General features: G+C 42.6%; 1 protein-coding gene across 2 annotated transcripts; it reads right to left on the reverse strand.

Moving 5' to 3' along the window:
• Positions 1-1,360: 1,360 nt before the first annotated feature.
• Positions 1,361-17,542, reverse strand: slc6a6b (solute carrier family 6 member 6b). Of its 2 annotated transcripts, none has more exons than XM_068745849.1 (14): positions 17,454-17,542; positions 13,592-13,821; positions 13,350-13,484; positions 11,034-11,268; positions 10,431-10,563; positions 9,787-9,921; positions 9,490-9,593; positions 9,216-9,340; positions 7,780-7,892; positions 6,772-6,909; positions 6,238-6,340; positions 4,222-4,322; positions 3,921-4,091; positions 1,361-3,085 (listed from the first exon to the last, which is right to left on the reverse strand). In XM_068745849.1, exons 2-14 carry the CDS (start codon positions 13,818-13,820, stop codon positions 2,930-2,932), a joined length of 1,878 nt encoding a protein of 625 aa, XP_068601950.1. In that variant the 5' UTR covers position 13,821; positions 17,454-17,542; the 3' UTR covers positions 1,361-2,929. The 2 variants fall into 2 exon arrangements, with proteins under 2 accessions (XP_068601950.1, XP_068601944.1); XM_068745843.1 differs by lacking the exon at positions 17,454-17,542 and adding an exon at positions 15,510-15,607.
• Positions 17,543-18,497: the final 955 nt, after the last annotated feature.

Here is an 18,497-nt window from a genome sequence, read left to right on the forward strand (position 1 = left end):
CAGTCTCTGAACCTGCTCCTCCATCAGAGTCTTCCTCAACAAGGCTCTGAAGCAAGGCTAGTCTCCATAACTTTCATTTTAATTTTTTTCTTGTCATTTTCTTCTCTCTTGGGTTTAGAGTGAAGCTATAACTAGGTTTTAGCTTCACAGAGCCTAAAGAACAATCAGACAATGGAGCAGGACAATGTAGCAAAGAGTGACATTATGACACGCCCTGTAAAAAGCATAGTCTAGACACACAACCTTTCAAACAGTATTTCCTTGCTCTAGAGATGTGGGGCCCGTCAGTACCCGTGTTTCCACATGCACTGTCATTCATAGTGATCACCCAACTGATTTAAAGTAAGGTCTGGGGATTCATTCGCTCTAGGGCTTAGGGTGGACACCAGAGACATCCCCAAATAAGCCATCCCCATGTTTGTGAGTGAAATGTCAATGCTGTGGCCGTCTGCCAGAGGGGCGTGAGATTTATGGTGGGTGAGACACCTTGAAAAATTTAGAACAAGTGTCAATGAGCCATCACGGAGTGGGAACAGGAGGGAGTCAGGGTGGTATAATTAGTATGATCTGCTCAATGGAGAATGAGAGGGCGAAGTTAGGGGTTAAATCCAAATGTTCTGTGCATGATTCATACAAATGGCACTCAGAAAAGATACGCTGCTAAATATAGGAAGGAGGAAGCAGTCGCATGATGCTCGCATTCAAAAACTAAAGCGACAACAAAAGAATTTGCTTAGGATTTAGTGCTAGGTCACACATAGACTGCACCCACACAAAAAAAGTGCTTGTCGTGAAGACATCTTGAAAGACGCAATGATGTCGTCATTCCTACAGGGCCTGCACATTTCTGAAGGAGAAGGTGATACTGTGATGAAATTCAGTCTCTTAATCGTCTGTGGGAGGATAGCTCTCCCTTTAGCAACACACTACCATAATTTATATGAAGGAACACTTAATTATTATGCAGCAAGCAGTACTGTAATTGTAAGTAGGATGGGTTTCTGAGGACAGTTGAAGTTCTAGCATTCATACGGATGCCAGGAAACAGAAAGCACTTTGGGGAAATCTATCTTGACTGCGTGAGACAACAAGGTTTACAAAATGGCACCAGTTCAGTGTGGGAGAAGCAATCCTTGGGGGTCCTAAAGCTGACGATAAGCTTATGTCATTTTGACATCTTCATTCCCCGTCAATATCAAGCCTGTTAAATATTTCAAAATGATTTCAATGTCAACTTTTAAATGCCCAAACAGATTGATGTTAACATGTAAATGTATTGATGACATATACATCTACAATGCAGGAATGATTGTTGGAGATGTACATATTTCGAGAATAAAAGAATGACTGACACAAAACACCCCAAGAAAAAGCTGTTTATTTGTAATCTATATAGAAATGATGCAACATGCATCTCAAGGGGGACAACTGTGAAATAATGCTTTGGTACACTTGAATTTGCAAGTAGCACAATTTTGATTTTATTTTTTACAGACAAAGCAGCACGGTACTTCCTTCAGGATAACAATTCCTTCAGATTCTGTACTGAACCGTTCAAGTTGTCATTGAACAGAATTATTTTAAACATGATGGTGCTTTGATGGTAAATTTGATATCATTGCTTTAATGAATATTGCACACTGGAAAAAATATATAATCCAGGCAGACTATGTAACTGGTGTTTAGGAAACAATTGATGTTTCAGTAAAATTAATCCGTGATGTTTGATATGCAGTATAAAATTGTTACAAAAAGGCATATGTGATTTATAAACAATTCAAATTCTATAATACAAACGCTTAAACAGAACATTAGAAACTAGAGTCCAGTGGTAGTCCTGTTGAGCACACCTGCTACTGAAATTAGCGCAGTGCAGAGAGCTGTTCAAGTGCCTAGAAAGAAGCCATATCTTTAACTTTTAAGTGGAGAGCCTATTAAATTATTATTCAGAATGTTTTGATTTCTAGTCCAGGAAACACTAGACGCTGGTTTACATTATCAAAATGTTAGACGCTAAATTTTCTCTTATTTTATCCTGAACTGTGTTGCAACAGTAACTGCTAGACCTTGCAACAGTAACAAGAAAACATTAAAATAACGGTGAAACGGCATGTAAAGTGCAAAAAGAGGTTTCATTTAATGCACTGGGACCGACTATGTTGGTCACACAGGCAGTGTACAAATACAAATACATTTCCCCTTTCCCCCTACACTTCTTCTTCCAACGCCATTTTCATGTTGTCTTGTTTTGTGTCAACTGTTTTTGAGGATGATCTTATGAATGCATTTCTCAGTATTTGACCAAGGTCTTGATCTGCTTGCAATTTACAGGGACATCCAGTAAGATTAACTCTATACACTGCATAGTGCAGTGTATAGAGTTAAAATGTTAAGGATATGTAGTTTAATGTGTGTGGGTGGCTCCGGGTACCTTCTATTTTCACTGCTGGGATGAACAACAACAACAAGAGATTAAAAGTTAACTCGGGCGACAGGACTGCCACAATAACGCGAGGATGTTTCGATCTTATGTTTCACACTGTTAATCATGTCTACTCTAGTAAACTGCTTAAAACTAGTAATTTGAATTGATGTTTGAGAATTTTGTCTTCTTCACACATTAAAAAAAAACAAATTCCTCATCTCTCCGGAATCAACAGAAAGATAGTAAACATGTTCTATCTCAAATACTGTCTAAGCGCAGAACAGTGCCAACTACAGCAACAACAATTATAACATCAACAATATTGAAACAGTAAAGAAAAAAAAAAAAGAAAAAAAAAATTACAACAATATATAGCTTCCCCATAGAAATCAAACCAGGGTATCTCTAATGTGTATATATTGGAAAATGCAAACCTACCAGTATCAATGTTAGCAAATATTACACTAACACAGAAAGCACATCAATTCCTCTCACAGAGAGCGCTCACATCATTGATTCTAAATGGGTGTGGGCGGGCTTGATCAAGCCATTGTTCCCGCTTGGGTCCAGGGGTTGTGTTAGCTCGCTGCCTTTCAAGTTGTACTCCTTTGGGCGGGAGCTCACGCCTGACCTCACTGGGGCCGCCACAGCTTTAATCCTCTGAGGAAAGGGAATTTATTCGGTTAGTGATCGTCACAAACTTGGAGTCGCTTGAAGCCAAACAGGACCGTTACAAAGCGTAGAAATGGTACGCATTATAATTACAAATGAATGACATCTTTTTAATTTCAATCTCCCGGGGCCAATCGCTAACTCAATTGTTCAACTTTCTTTAAAAAAACAACAGGAAGACCTGTAATGTTTACAAGAACAAAGCCGGCTGACGCCCTAATCTGTCATTGTGGTTCATGTTTAGCTTTTCACGCTTCTTCAACAGCTTTTCACCATTGTCATTCGGGTAGTGTGTGAAAAGGGGAAGTTTTAGGCTTCTTCTTCCCTGAAGAGACATTTCTTTTACTGGTTCTGGAGAAGTATCTGGCGTTTAGAATGCATTTACTGTTGGATACCCACTTTCACAGATATAAGGACTATGTAGGTCAAATGGAGTGGAAAAAAACTGCCACTCTCCAGCTCTGTCGGATGTAGACAGGGGTGTCTCACAGAAGTTAAAATGGGGGAAGGGTGACTCAAATATCAAGAGTCTGGTATGGCACTGCTTGGCTAAAATGTCTTCAGAAACATCTCAGCGTATGTTTTAACTGTATATAGAAACAGTTGGTGAACGAGAAGTATCTATCATGTTGTGTTTTCTTGTATTGAGAAACAGAAACAGCTGAGATCAAGCTTTAAAAGTAGGAAGTGCCATTAAATAGGAACAATAATCCTGCTCATTGGCTGTTGCTGTTAGTTTCGGAACACAGTCCAGTTTTGGTTTTGGGTAAAGAAAAATCAAAACTCTTAAACATCTAGCAAAAAAAAGGGTTTATCATCTCACCTCAATAAGGGGTCCCTCAGACTGTAAGATTTTGATGACCATCACCATGGGGATGCAGATCATGGAGGACAGGGCCAAACACCAGCCCAGCCCTATGGCCCACTCAGGGTACTCATACACCTTGTTATAGGTCAAGGGCTTGTACTTCACCAGGGAAAAGACAAAGCAGCCCTAAAAACAAACAAGCTGCTTTTAGTAGAAGTCGTGAACTAATCCATCACCTTGAAAATGTCAGCCAGGCATATGTTTATGACACAATAAAGCAGTTCTCTTAAAAAAAAATAGGCCACCGATCTCTCACCACGCAGAGGACAGGAGTGATTACGGTCCAGCTCCATTTCATCCATGGGTTTGGTCTGTAACCAATCATATCCTCAATTCCATCATAGAAATTGTCAACTCCTATCAATACAAAAGAATAAAGAATGGTATGAGCTCATTATCAACACTGTACTTACTGTATAATCAGACTGTTCTCCGCTGATCACAAGTTATTGCATGCTAATATAGAATAGCGTTCCCATCTCCTTAGGAAGTGACCAGGTTTATGGCTCATATCTGTTTGCTGACTTAAAACCATAGAACACTACTGGTTGGTTCATGGACCAAATGCTGTATGTAGTTTAAAACAGCAGCTTGTCATTTATTAACTGATTCACTTGCCAATCATTTATCTTCTTTCTTTGTTCTTAACTGGAGTGAGAAGTATTGTTTAGTGTGCATGTGAATATTTTGTGATAGATGTTTTATTAGTTTACTTTTAATTTTATATATCTATGTATATGTGTGTGTAGTTACTATATATATGTATGCATATAAATACAATATGTTTTAAGTACTTTTTAGTATCTGGCAAGGGACTGCAGATGAAGCCGATAGGACTAAGTGTTGGATTAAATGTTTTTTCTGCTTGATTAATTAGAATTACAAATGACAAACAAAAACTACATTACAACTATACAGCTTTTGTTTGTCCATTTACCATTTATTTCCAAGGGCAATGAATAAAAAAAATCAACATTTTCATAAACGTCTGTGACAGTGTTAAGGTATAGTTAATTTTTAACTACAGGGCCTTTTTTTAAATCTTTTTTTTAAACCAAACATCTCTGGCACGGTATCTTTAACAGCCTGAATATGTTGCATACAGGATATCTCTTGGATGGTGTGGTGTATAATGCAGAAAATAAGTAGTGTGTAAATATCTGTCAAAATGCTACATATACACTTTCAATTATTTTTCACAAAAACAACAATAAAGTAGTATCAAATGAACGGAAAGAATGATCTTGTTTAATTTCCTTCAACAATTATAGTAGGATATAATCTGGAGGGAGGCAAACCAGAATAGCCAATCACAATCTAGCAAGGAATCAACGCCACCCCCTCCCTCACCTTCACTCCTTCATGCAGTTAAACATATTTACTACTGACATCAACCACAAGGACACCCTTGTTTTCCACCAATTTATGACCCCCCCCCCCCCCCCCAACTCAATACAGAAAACTATTACCGTAATTGCTGAACTATTATGCGCACCTGTGAAAAAGCCGCACCCACTGAATTAAAATAAATAAATATTTTGTACTAAAATAAGCCGCACATATTCGTAAGCCGCAAGTGCATTAAGACAAATGATATTTAACGGAACACGGCTCGTAACGATATCCGCAGCAGGTCTCCAAGGTGAACAGCCTCTGGCATGTTAGATCAAGGGAAGTCGGCAAATCAGATCCGTAACTTCGGGGTAAGGATTGGCTCTAAGGGCTGGGTCGGTCGGGCTGGGGTGCGAAGCGGGGCTGGGCTCGAGCCGCGGCTGGGGGAGCAGTCGCCCCGTCGCCCTCCCCTCTCCGCCCGTCGGAGGCTGCGCGGCGCGCGCGCCCGCCTGGCGGGGTGTCCCCGTCCCCCTTGCCCCCGTGCCCCTCATCCTCCGTCCGCGGGAGCGTGGTGCGGCAGGGGTGGGGACGCCCGGGAGGTCGAGGGGGTGGGTTCCTTCCCCGCTACGCGGCGCGTCCGACGCCGCGTAGCGGATGGCGGACAGGCGGCGGGGACCGGGTACGGCGGTCCGGCGGCGGCGACTCTGGACGCGCGCCGGGCCCTTCTCGCAGATCTCCCCAGCTACGCGCAAGCGGGCTTTCCCTCCGGGCGGGCGGGCGGGCGTTAATTTTGTAACGAAAATAAATAGGCTTTAACGAAACACGGCTCGTAACGAAAGTGGGAAAATATACGTAAATTTGCAGCGTCGTTGCATAAACCGCAAGGTTCAAAATATTGGAAAAAAGTAGCGGCTTGTACACCGAGAATTACGGTACTTACCGTAAACCCAGGCTACAGCAATGCATTCGAAGAACGCAACCCACAAAAGGCACACACCACTGGCTGCATAGTAGTCGCAGAGTTGAAACACATACATGCCACCCTGGAAAAATAATGAAGGAAAGCTTGCATTAATTATGCCTCTGGTGCGGGGGGGGGGGGGCAAAGCCACAGAGATATAAGGGGGTATTGAGGGAGGGCGGGCTAGGGATCAAGCAGTACACACGAATACTGGCAGTCTACCAATGGAGGCAGAGGTCAACAGGTGCTGAGACGTCATTGAAGCATGGGTAACTGCTAGATGGAAAATGGCATTCCGAATTGTTCCATTCAGACACGTACAATGTGAGCGGTAAAAGTGGCAGGTTGCCATATTTGGTCTTAATGCAGCGGCCAACAGGGGAGCGGAAAGTCTGCGGCGTTATCTCTGCTCTTAATCCGAATGCACGGGGTCTCGTTTCCTTTTTCTAAAGCAGGACAAGCAGCAGACGCAAGAGGGCAGGGGCTCCACGAAGCGACTGCTGGTGGACTTACTTTCGTCACCATCGCGAGTCCCAGGAGATAGCTTAAGGAGCACATAATAGCAATGAAGATCTCGCGTCGGTAACCCTTCCTGAGGAAAGCTGGATATAGATCCACAATCGAGGTGATTTGTCCTTCCACTTCAACAAACTGTGGAGACAAAAGCAGCTATGAAGCTCTGATAGATGGGCAGGGGGGGGGGGGGGCACATACAAATCAATGTCTCTTTCTGTGTTCATGCAGCTCTGGTCTGGGCTTTAAAGGCCAGTAATCTGCGTTCGTTGGGCGGAAATGAGAAGTTGGTTTGTTGTTTCCAAGACACAACAGAAACAAAACAGTGAACTACAGTCGCCGCCTTTGTTCCATTGTCTCCCGATTACGTCATAAGGTAATGTATTAACAAAAACTTGCAAAGCGAACAAGAACATCATTTTATACAAAAATACACAGTCAATGGCATCATGGCTCTCGCAGAGACAGAGAGCTCAAATTTAGAGCATGTTCCTGGACTTCGCTCGGACAAGAAGCTGGCCGTGTGCAGAACCGAGTTAGCACAGGAGTAGAATTACACTTGGAGGCAGGAAATGTGATATAGCTCGAGTAGAAATGTTTTGTCTGCTTAGATTATCTTCTCCTAATAAAAGATCTGCCTTCTATCAAAGCTAGGTGGCTTGCATGTGAGCTATGATAATAACGTCTAATAACGAAATGTTTGGCAAACCTCCATAAACTTCAAAATCTCATTTGTTTTCTTACAAGACATTAAAAGGGTTATATTTGTCGGGAGTGGGAGTGAAATTCCTTTGTGGGGACAGACTGCTTTCCTGTCTGTCATTTATCTGATCGCTTGGAGACGCTAGATGTGGATCAGAGGCAGCAAGTAAATGTGTTTCACACTTCAAGGCTGACAGGAGCCAACGAACCTCAGGGGGGCCTTATAGATGCCTGCATGGAATTAAAGGCCATTAGATAACTAATCTGCATGTGCCTTGAAATCAGAGTCTTTGTTGAAATACTAACCTGGCTGTCGAGGCCCAGAAGCAGCAGCATGATAAAGAAGAGGATAGCCCAGAGGGTTGGCATTGGCATCATGGACACAGCTTTAGGATAAGCAATGAAGGCCAAGCCAGGACCTGGAAGGAAACATAGTGGGGATGGGGAGGAGGATGGAATTAACATTTCTATCCAATTTCAGTTTGGACGACATCAGGGGATCTGAGGAACAATAAGGCCGAATGTGTGTGTGTGTGTGTTTACTTGGACAAACACAATGCACATACGATAAAACAGCCTAAATAAACAAACCATTCTACTGCATAGGCCATCAGGTTCCACACAGGCATAGTGTATCATACTTAAACATTCCTTTACATTAGCTTCATATTTTCTTGTTGCTGTGTGGGTTTATTTTATATATAATATATCTATTACATTTGCATTACACGGTTTTATTAGTAGCCTTACAGTTGTGCACACTATCTGGTCCTTACCGTGAGCAATGCCGAACTAGAATCTAATCCAAATTTTGTAAAATGTAGACAGAGTGAGGATTTTTAAAAAGCCATCAACCAAGTTCAACAGGATAGGATAAAAAAGCATGTGATACACAATCCAACACAGTAACTGTTGTATAAGCAAAATGCATCACTATAAATAAAAATAAAAATAAGCTTGAATTTATAGTTTGGTTATAATTTCAAAAAACATCTATGGACACATCTTATTGTACATACAATACACTATAATGTACATACACAGAATCAGTGTCATATTCAAGTTGAAGTCTTATTAACTGAACAGAGCGAGCATGCTGAAAGAAGATGCATCTCCTTCAAAGTCCACATCAAGTGTAAAAGGAAGGCCGAAACAGAACCGGTGGCGTCCACCTCAGGAGGTCCACAGCTTGTTAACAGAACTAGGCTTACAGTGCAGTGCTGCTGCCAGAAGGATCAGCTCAAGGTGCCAGTGCACATAAAGAATGCAAACAGTAGGTTGTCAATCCTCTTAACAATGTCCCCTGATTCAAAAAAAAAAAAAAAAAATGTAATGTTACAAGAAGACATGGAAGTGGGACATGAGGACGCCTGGTGCCACTGTGCGAGTGACGATGGCCCAGCCCGGGAGCTGTTTAACACCGCGGCTCATTGTGTGGCTAAGAGCACACAGCACTTGACAAATGCAATGTAATCTGTCATCAGAAAAGGTGGCACAAATTCCACACTGGTCACAATTCTGTTTCTTTTGAGGCTTTGTTTTTTTATTCGAGGAGTGTGCAATTGCCGATACCTCTACATTTCAGCATCATCGTTTCCGAGAATTAATAAATGGCTTGGATTACTTTCCCCCCCCCCCCTACAATTTCCTGTTGCTTGACTATGTCTTTGTTTCCAATTGCCTTATTTTTGTTTGGCTGCAGCGCCCACCATCACTGCTGCCATCACCTTGGACCCTCGTACCTGACTCTGCCACATCGGCAATGTCCACCCCTTGTTCTTGTGCCATGAAGCCCAGGACGGAAAATATTGCGAAGCCAGACACAAAACTGGTAGCGCTGTTGAGGCCTCCCAGCAGCAAACAGTCCCTATGTCACACATATGTCATGGAGGTTGTTAATGAACACAGGTGGAACCGAAGTTCCCATTTTCTTTTCACGCAACCGTCTCTGACACGAGTTGCTGTCACTACTACAGTCTCTCTCTCTCTCTCTCTTCCCCCCCAAACGTCACCCACCTGTAGCAGTTGTATTTGTATTTGTTGTAGCTCCCCAGCGACGTCATGGCTCCCAGGCAAATGGCATAGGAGAAGAAAATCTGAGTTCCTGCATCGATCCACACCTGGAAAGAAAATTATTCGGCATTTAAGAGACAAACTGGAAGCCAATCCCACTTAAAACATAAAGCTATCTTATCTATAGATAAACTTCGGTAGAGTTTGTCTCTTTTAGACAGACGGTTTGCAATTTCCTGTTCTTAAACAATTCAAAAACGTTCATTCTGGAAAATAGACGGGAAGAGTTCTGGCTCCTACCTCAGGATCTTGTAGGCGGGACAGGTTGGGGTAAAGGTAAAATTTGATTCCTTCAGCTGCCCCGGGCAAGGTCACCCCACGCACCAACAGCACAATCAGCATCACAAACGGGAAAGTGGCTGTTATGTACACCACCTAGACAGGGGAAAAGGTGTGAGTCATCATGCTAATGATATGCAATGGGTGTCATTTCCAACTCGCATAAAACCTCATTTACATTACAGAAGAGCCACTCTTCCTGTTACCAACCCCATGACTTCCCTGTGACCACAGTCAGACCAGTTCTTCTCAAACAGGTTAAGTCAACTATGAACGAAGCTGAAGTAGAGCATGCGACGGGGTGCGTGCTACAGAACTAAGCCGTACACTGCACCGCATAAAGAGTTTCGATGCGTCTAACACAAACAGGAGAGTTAAGGTTCCGCCAGTCAACCGTTCACTGACGACAGCGAGTCTGGCCAACAAACGAGCCCTGAGGACAGGAGAGGCTTGTGTCTTTTAGATCAACCAAACGAACTACCTTCCAAGCACGCGGCTGTTCTCTGAGCAACGGTGTTTTTTGTCGCCGACTTGCTGGGAGATAAATTTTCTTTAAGACCAAACAGCATCCGGCCACAACAACATGTTTGTGCCTCAGCACTTACTTTCCCAGTGGACTTGACTCCCTTCCAGATGCAGAAGAAACAGATAATCCACACAGCAAGGAGACAAAGGGCCAGGTCCCACTTCAGGGGCCCGATATCCTCGATCCCCGAGGAAAGACTCAGGACGTTGCGTCTGCAGAGCGTAGAGAAATACAACAAGCTATTTCTCAAAGACATATTAGGGAGGATGAGAAGCACGAGATCACCATGGTTACGGACACATGACATGGCCTCTTTGTTGTTCCTCTGCAGTTCTAGCCAGCCCAAATTATGAAACTACTATTGTTGCAAAGGCTATTTTGGAAAGCTTCAAAAGAAGTAAACCTTTTAGTGTCTAACGTTGCAAACACACCACCGATTTTATAAAATTCAAGTGGAAAAAAAAAATCAGTTGATGTTTGAATCTCATTTGAGAAATAAAAAGAAGGGAGCTGCCCTGAGACTTGCAGTGAAACACACTTTAAAATAAGCTGGAGGAGAAGTAAAAGTCTGCCTTACTGAGGAACTGTGTCTGTTCAAACACAATTGCATAACCGAGATAAAGAGGCAATGTTTACCTCAGTGCGTTCATTTTAGTGAAGAATGCTGACAGTAAACACTTACTCCCAGAACTCGGTGACAGGGGAGGTAAAGTTGGTCATGTTGGCAGCGAGCCAGAGGGTCTTGTTCTTGCGGACTGTGTCCTCTACACAGTATTCTGTGTTCCAGGGCTGATTGCATTTTGCCCAGGGAAGTTCTGGCTGAAAACACTGGAACAGATAGTAGAGTCCCCAGGCCAGGATCACGATGTAGTATATGTTCAGCAAAGACACGATCACAACAGAAGCGTAGCCGATACCTAGAGGGGAGAAAGCAAACAAGAGTCGGATTTCAACGGTGGCTCAAAATGCCGTTCACGACTACTTTAACAAATCTAATTAATTAACTTGTATTTACATTTCTAAAGTGTGAGCTATTGGAAACCCTATTTAATTTATTTTTCTCATTTCTGGATTTAGAACAGCACATTGGCACTCATTTGGTGTCATTTTTCAGCAAAAAGAAAAAAAATATATATATATAATGCTTTCTTACTACTCCTTTGATCTCTCGATCAGTGACAAGCTGATTGCTGTACACTTGGGGGTTTTAAGAGCTTTTCCTCAAGCAGTTGCTGCCAACTTGCTAAAAAAAATGTATACAAAATCTTAGCTGGGAAAAAATTAGACGCAAAAAGTGATCGTGAAAGTATTGGTAACTCCTAATAGGTTTTAATGGGCAGATAATAGTGAATTATTGACTACCCATAGGCAGTGAGCAGAAATCCTGCAGGGAATCATCCCTTCCTCATTACTCATACATTACTTTCCCTGTACTTAAAAGTTTTGATTCATAAAACTGCCTTCGTAATCCCTTATTACTTCGTCGCTTTCCTGTGGTTACATATACCTTGTGTCTTTTTGATACATCCTCCTGAATGTAGGAGTATAGAATATTTTACTACTTCATTATTTCATGTTTAATTATTCTTGACATAACCGGCCTCAGGGTTGTCTTATCAGCAATTTACTGGATAACGTTCAACCAGAATTTCAGGTTGAACAAAGCATGGGGAGACTGGGCAGCAGATGAAAGCGGATTCTTGTCATATGACCTGCAATGTGTCCTGTTATTATATCTCCTTTATTAATAATATGAGTGAGATCTAAAATACAATGCGGTGATGCTTTATCCTGCATCACCGAACAGGTTTGAGTGTGCCGACATGTATCGGCCCACAGTTTGCCACTAGGGGTCTTTTCACATTCCTGTGCACTTTCACAAAATCTGACCACACCCAATAGTCATACTTATTGCAAGTGGAAACTTCCATCTACAAACTTTACTCAAACACAGTGTTCTGGGGCTGGTGTTGCTATTTAAATGACTTCATGTTAAAAAAAAATACCTTTAATCATTAAACAACTCTTTATTGACTCAATGGAAGATTGAAGTTTTCACAAGTTTCACTCTGCTACTTCCTCTAATAATGTCCATAGTGTTTTAACACTATTTTTAGATGACCTTGCCTTGGATCTGTTCACAGAAGCCCCTGATAGGCCCATGCTGCTCAGGAGTATTTTTAACCTGATCGTCTGTTGCCCCCCTCCTCCCAATTTCCAAAATTCCATTGTAAACTGATAGAGGAGTCAATGCTCAAACCAGTTTGACGTGTAACTTGACTTTGTGCGGTTGCGCAGAGAGTCAAGTCATGAATTCCTGGTGCTAAAGGCACAGGAGGATGGGCAGGGACAAAGGGAAGATTTGTGATTTGTATATATTTTTTTCTTGTGCCAAAACGCTGTGCAGGAAGGACAGGCAGCAGCCTCAGCGTTCTGTGAATAGCAAAGGCCGTCGACAGCTGCTAGAGATCCGGTGCCACGCAGTTTCCGCTCTTTTCATCTTGCTGCCTGTGTGTGAACATGAGTAAGGGAGTGACGGCAGCTGAGGGTCCGGTGCCCCGCTGCTTGTCTACAGTTGTCGCTCAATATTAAGAGGAGCTGTTCTTAAGAGCCTCCAGAATGTCTTGAACGGGTAATAAATCAAAATAAACTGCCACAAAGGTTTACCTGGAGTTAAAAAAAATCCAGAGGAAGACGTAGACTTGCTAGACGAGGTATAATGAGAGCAATTATAAAGCTTCAGACTGGTAAGGCAATCTGCCACACAAGAATGTGTGTGTGTGTGTGGGGGGGGGGGGGGGGGGGGCGGAGGCACTGGCACATTCTTGTGTGGCAGATTGTCTTTTTGCTTTCTCGCTCGTCTATTAACTGATTGAGCCAAATATGCGAAGTCTGCATTCCCGATGTGCAGACGTTAGTCACATGTCAACGTTATCTTGCTATGGATGGCTGTGCCATGTATCCGGGTGTAAGCGCTGTTTATGATTCATTGACTAACCAGTAAAGATAGGGCAGAGCTTGGCCCAGCAGGTGATCCCTCCTTCAGAGGTGTACTGGCCCAGTGCAACCTCCAGGAAGAACACGGGCAAGCCACCCCCAAAAAGGAAGATTGTGTACGGGATGAGAAACGCACCTGGGTAAAGGATAGATACCAAACAAAGGAGTGAGAACAATTCAGTTTATAATGTCACTTTTTTTTTTGGCTCATGTCTCAGTATTTGTTGTGTACGTGTTTCCTACCTCCACCATTTTTATAACAAAGGTAAGGAAAACGCCAAACATTTCCTAGTCCGACAAAGCCTCCGGCCACAGACAGGACAAAGTCAAGCTTGCTCGCCCACTTCTCCCTCTGAGGAGCTTTGCCTTCGGCCTCGTCTTCGGCCCGCGTGCCTGGGCTCTTCCCTGGTGAGGGCTTCAGGGTATCCTTGTGAAAGTCCTTCAGGCATTGGAGCTTCTCTTTTTGTGCCATGCTGCGGACAACAGAAAAGAAGATAGAGAAAGAGACAAGGGGAGAGACAGAGGGGAGGAGGATGAGATGCAGAGAGGGAAGAACATTAAGGAGATTAAGAGGACTCCTGAATGTGTCACAGCATGAGGCATAACAAACGAGACCCGGTGCTATGTTGCAATCTTGCTAATCCCAACAATTGATGTATTAAGGTCATTCAGCCTTTGAACCATTGAGGAAGTGGTTTTATTTTGAAACAGAAAGAAAAAGTGCAGAATGTTTTTTATTATTTTTTGGGTCATAAAATGGTGACAAATTCCAACTTTAATGTGTAACAGCAGTAAAACATTGTTTTTAGATGGAAATAATCTGTATTTTATACGCATATGACAAAATAGATACCACAATTAAAAACGCTACCCAAACTTCAAGGCAACCATGTGCATATTGTTTAAAGCCGTTTTAGTTCTCGTTTCCAGTTCTGTTCCTTCTCAGAGGAACTGAGCCAAAAAAAGAAAAGAAAAAAGAAGGCAGTGTTTGGACAAGACATACACCTTTAAGAACTTGCTGGACCCCTAGAGGAATGATTTCTTCTCAGGCTACTCTATCAACAACAAGTTGAGTCCAATGTCATCCAAATTTAGAAAGGGAGACACCCCTCTGCGTTCCCAGCCCCGGCTGCTCACCGGAAGATACAGCGGCTTAAGTTCGCTTGAGTGTTTATACTGTAAATCGCCTTTCCAAGAACGACAGGATTTCGTTTTACTAACTGGGGTATCCTATTACCCCCCCCCCCCACCCCCCCTCATGAGCCACAGATAAGAAAAGAAACCACCCCCAATAGAACAGGAATAAGAGAGACATGTTGAGGCTGAATTCTCATAGCCAAGAACAAAGGAGGGATCATCACAAAGCTGTAGATAACGCATGCAGTCACATCAAGTGAGCCGACATAAAAGGTGAGTCATTAAGAAAATAACTCCAGTCAGACCCTCGTTCATCACAGCCAGCAAACGAACAAACTGTTCAGGAAAGCAGCATCACTCCCTGTGAACAACCTATTATGGCAACACTTAGAGACAAATCATCACAGTGATAACAACAACTGCCCCTCTTCCAACAGCCACAGAAAAGAAACGTCTGATCAAGGTTTGAAGAGCAATGTCACCCCCCCCCCCACCCCCGCTCCTCGTGCACAGACCGCATCTCATCATTTCTCTGTTTCTGCTATGCACGATGAGTCAACTTATACTGGCTTTTTCCATTCTCAGTCCGTATTACATAACGGGATCAGCTCTCGCCTCTCTGACTTTCATTTCCATTTCCGTGCCACGCTTTATCCCTTTACCTCCACTTTGACTCTAAGCCAATGCTTTCACCTGCCCTCGTAATGTTTGCTCTGCCCACCAGATAAGACGTAAGGCAAACAGTTTCCGGGATTTCATCTGGACATAGTCGACGACCAAAACAGCTTATTGAAAATATATCGAATGTTTGATTGAAGATACCATCTCGAATGCCGTCAATAAGATCACAAAGTCTGTACCGTCTATTTGCAGTTCTGCCTCTATGTATTTAAACTTCCGAGACACAAAAAGACTGTTGACATATCCAGTAGATCAATAATCACCTTCATTTTAACTGGTTTTTAAATCCCATTCATTGACAAACGCCTCATGCAATCAGCAAAAAACAGTTAAGAAAACTTACATTTCCTTCATTGCTGCGAGTACGTACAGAGTTCCTCTCTCTCAGCTGTCACCATCCCTCTGTACCGATTTTGAATGCCTTTATGCTGACACTGGTCACATTAAGTGGAGCTGACAGAAGGCCCGCCTCTTAGCTAAAGACAATTAAATCCGAGGCAGAGATTGGACGCAGCCTCACTGTGACAAGCAACGCAGGTACCGACGTGGGAGACTGTAAATTTCCACTTCCCACTGCTCCCTGCCCACAGCCACACAAACAGCCGAGCAGTGGGGGGATGAGTGTGCGTGCCGCACGCGCACGCACAGAGAGGCACGGGAACACGCTTCTTATTCATGTTGGATACACAGACGACAAGTCAGAGGCAAAGAAACCCTGGGCTGGTCTACCACTGGGGGGTGGGTTCTCGGATTATGATCTCCAACAAACGGATGAACTGAAACATTGAATTTTTTTTCTTTTTTTTTACTCCAGTAAACGCCACTAAAACGTGAAGCACGGTTTCATAACCAGCCCCCTCATAACACCGCCCTGCCATCTCCAAGCATCTTTGTGTGAAAACTATTTTTATTCATGCGCATGCTATGATAAATTGTGCTACGCAGGCCATTTCAAAAGCACTGTCCTGCATTCTTTCGTGACATGTGGTCTGTTATCTGGGAAATGTAAGCGACTACAGTATCAGCTTATAACAATTCCAAATAAGGCAATGTCTCTCTTCTGCTTCTCTGTGTGGTCTGTTTAGATAGGCAAACCATTCATCGCCCTCAGAGCTCACACTGGTTGAATTCCTCGGCAGAATTTACCGAGTTAAAAACGTGGGGAACGGGTCGCCTGAAGATGCCACACACACACACACACACACACACACACACACACACTTTGACGGCTCTCAGTTTTGCATGACCCCCCATAATCCATCATATTTTTGGTCAAAGTCATTCTGTGTGCTATCTGTGTTATGTAATCCTTGGCAGACGCTTACTAATCCATCTAAGATAGACCTCAGTGTTTGTATTTTCAAGGTAGTGACATGCGATAGATCTGTTTCAAACCAAGTCTCACATATGATAATGGCTTCTTTGAGATAAGACGATTTGCGTGCATGTTGCGTTTGAGCGTCTTCCTGCAACGTAGGAAAAATCATATAACAATAGCAAACGGATCTCATTTATGATTCAAAAAGCAACATATTTGTCTCATGGTTTTGATTGATACGTTTAAAAAAAATTACTAAACTGTATTCAGCGCAATCCGCTAGAGCAGTGCGTTGAGCGCGCAGGTTTTATCCGGAGAGCGCGCATTAATTTTGTTAGAGGCCACATGTCGGTCGATCGATCCATCGATCACATGCTAAATGATGCGAAGAGAAAGGAAGTAGGCGAATCTAGTAAAAGTCTTAGTTCAAACCGACATTGCGCACTTCAGTGGTCTGATACCAAACGAATAACCAGTCAGGCATTCACTCATTCAGTGGCCGAGACATTTTAGAGCGCGCATCACGCAAAAGTGGAAAAAAAAAAAGGAAAGGGAAAAACTAGGGTAAGATTCTTCTGTCCGCAAACACAAGAAACCCGATTAAAAGCCCAAAACCAAATGTTTAATTAACAAAACGGACGATTTTGTGTGGTTTTGTCAGCACAAGCGTTCAGAAATAATTAGGACGCAACATCATCTCAAAGAGAACGAGCTACTGCGTCCTTGTCAGTGAACAAAATTAAACAGATGCATCATCAAAATACGAAAATGTAAACTTTCATATTCAGTACTAGATTATATATAGGCTATATATGGAAAACATATATAAATAAAAAACTGTCCTAAAGAAGATTGTTGAAGATGGCTTAGTTGGCACGTGTTCCTATCATTATTCTATCTCTACTTATTTTTTTAGAGACAAAAGCATTGACCCCTTTTACTGATGTGTAAAAAAAATACCGGATTTACCTGTCCTCGTTTCACAAAGCGGTGCTGTTCGTCGGTTAGCTGTCTCGCGGTAAGGCTATTGGAGACTGTTTAATCTATTTGTCTTTGGGACCATTGTTTCCGCGGGCTGGTGCGCGTTTATTATCAGTTTGAGTGGAAAATCACCAGCTTCTCCGTGTAACGTGAAATCTCTTAAAGCGACAGGCGCACAAGCCCACTGCGCACAGGATGTTCCAGGAGTCACTGCAATGGCCTAAGAAAATGCATTACAGCGTTACATTATCACTGGTTGTTACCTCCGCCAAGGAGTTTATGTTTTTGCCAGCGTTTATCTGTCTGTCTGTTAGCAACATAACTCAAGAAGTTAGGGATGGATATTGACGACATTTTCCAAGAATGTTGGGAATATCACCAGGAACATATGATGACGATCTAGAAGAGATCCTGGATTCTGGATAACTTTGAAATTTTCATTAACATTGCAGTCAATGAAATGTCAAAATTTGTTTCTTAGTATGTCTGTTGATTATTGGCCGATGTCTATTTTGCAGCTGAATTTCATCCGGATCGGATCTGAATTATGGATACTATCGGGGAATTTTCAGAAAATGGGGGGTACACTTGCGTTTCAGCCTACTGTGCATTTGATATTAGAGATACAGATTTCTAATATGCCCTGCGATGAACTGGCGGCTTGTCTAGGGTGTACCCCGCCTCTCGCCGATTGACTGCTGAGATAGGCTCCAGCTTGGCCCGCGACCCGATAACGGACAAAGCGGTTGGAAAATGAATGAATGAATATTTATCGACAATATCTGACCTGTAAATGCAGAGTTGGCATATGCTTACCATATATTATATCTGATATAGTGATCAGAAATGATTTTGTTAGCATTTTAAAATAAGACCGCCTGTGGAAGCAACAAATATTTGCTTTACAAGTACTTAAAAATACATTATACAACTGGAGTTCCAAATAAAACACACAAACCAGTAATACAAACAAATGTGGTCATTTCATAATCCTTTTGATTTTTATATTCAATAGAAAAAAAGAAAGCCTAT

The sequence above is a fragment of the Brachionichthys hirsutus genome, chromosome 2, assembly GCF_040956055.1.
Source record: "Brachionichthys hirsutus isolate HB-005 chromosome 2, CSIRO-AGI_Bhir_v1, whole genome shotgun sequence".
Taxonomy (NCBI): Eukaryota; Metazoa; Chordata; class Actinopteri; order Lophiiformes; family Brachionichthyidae; genus Brachionichthys; species Brachionichthys hirsutus.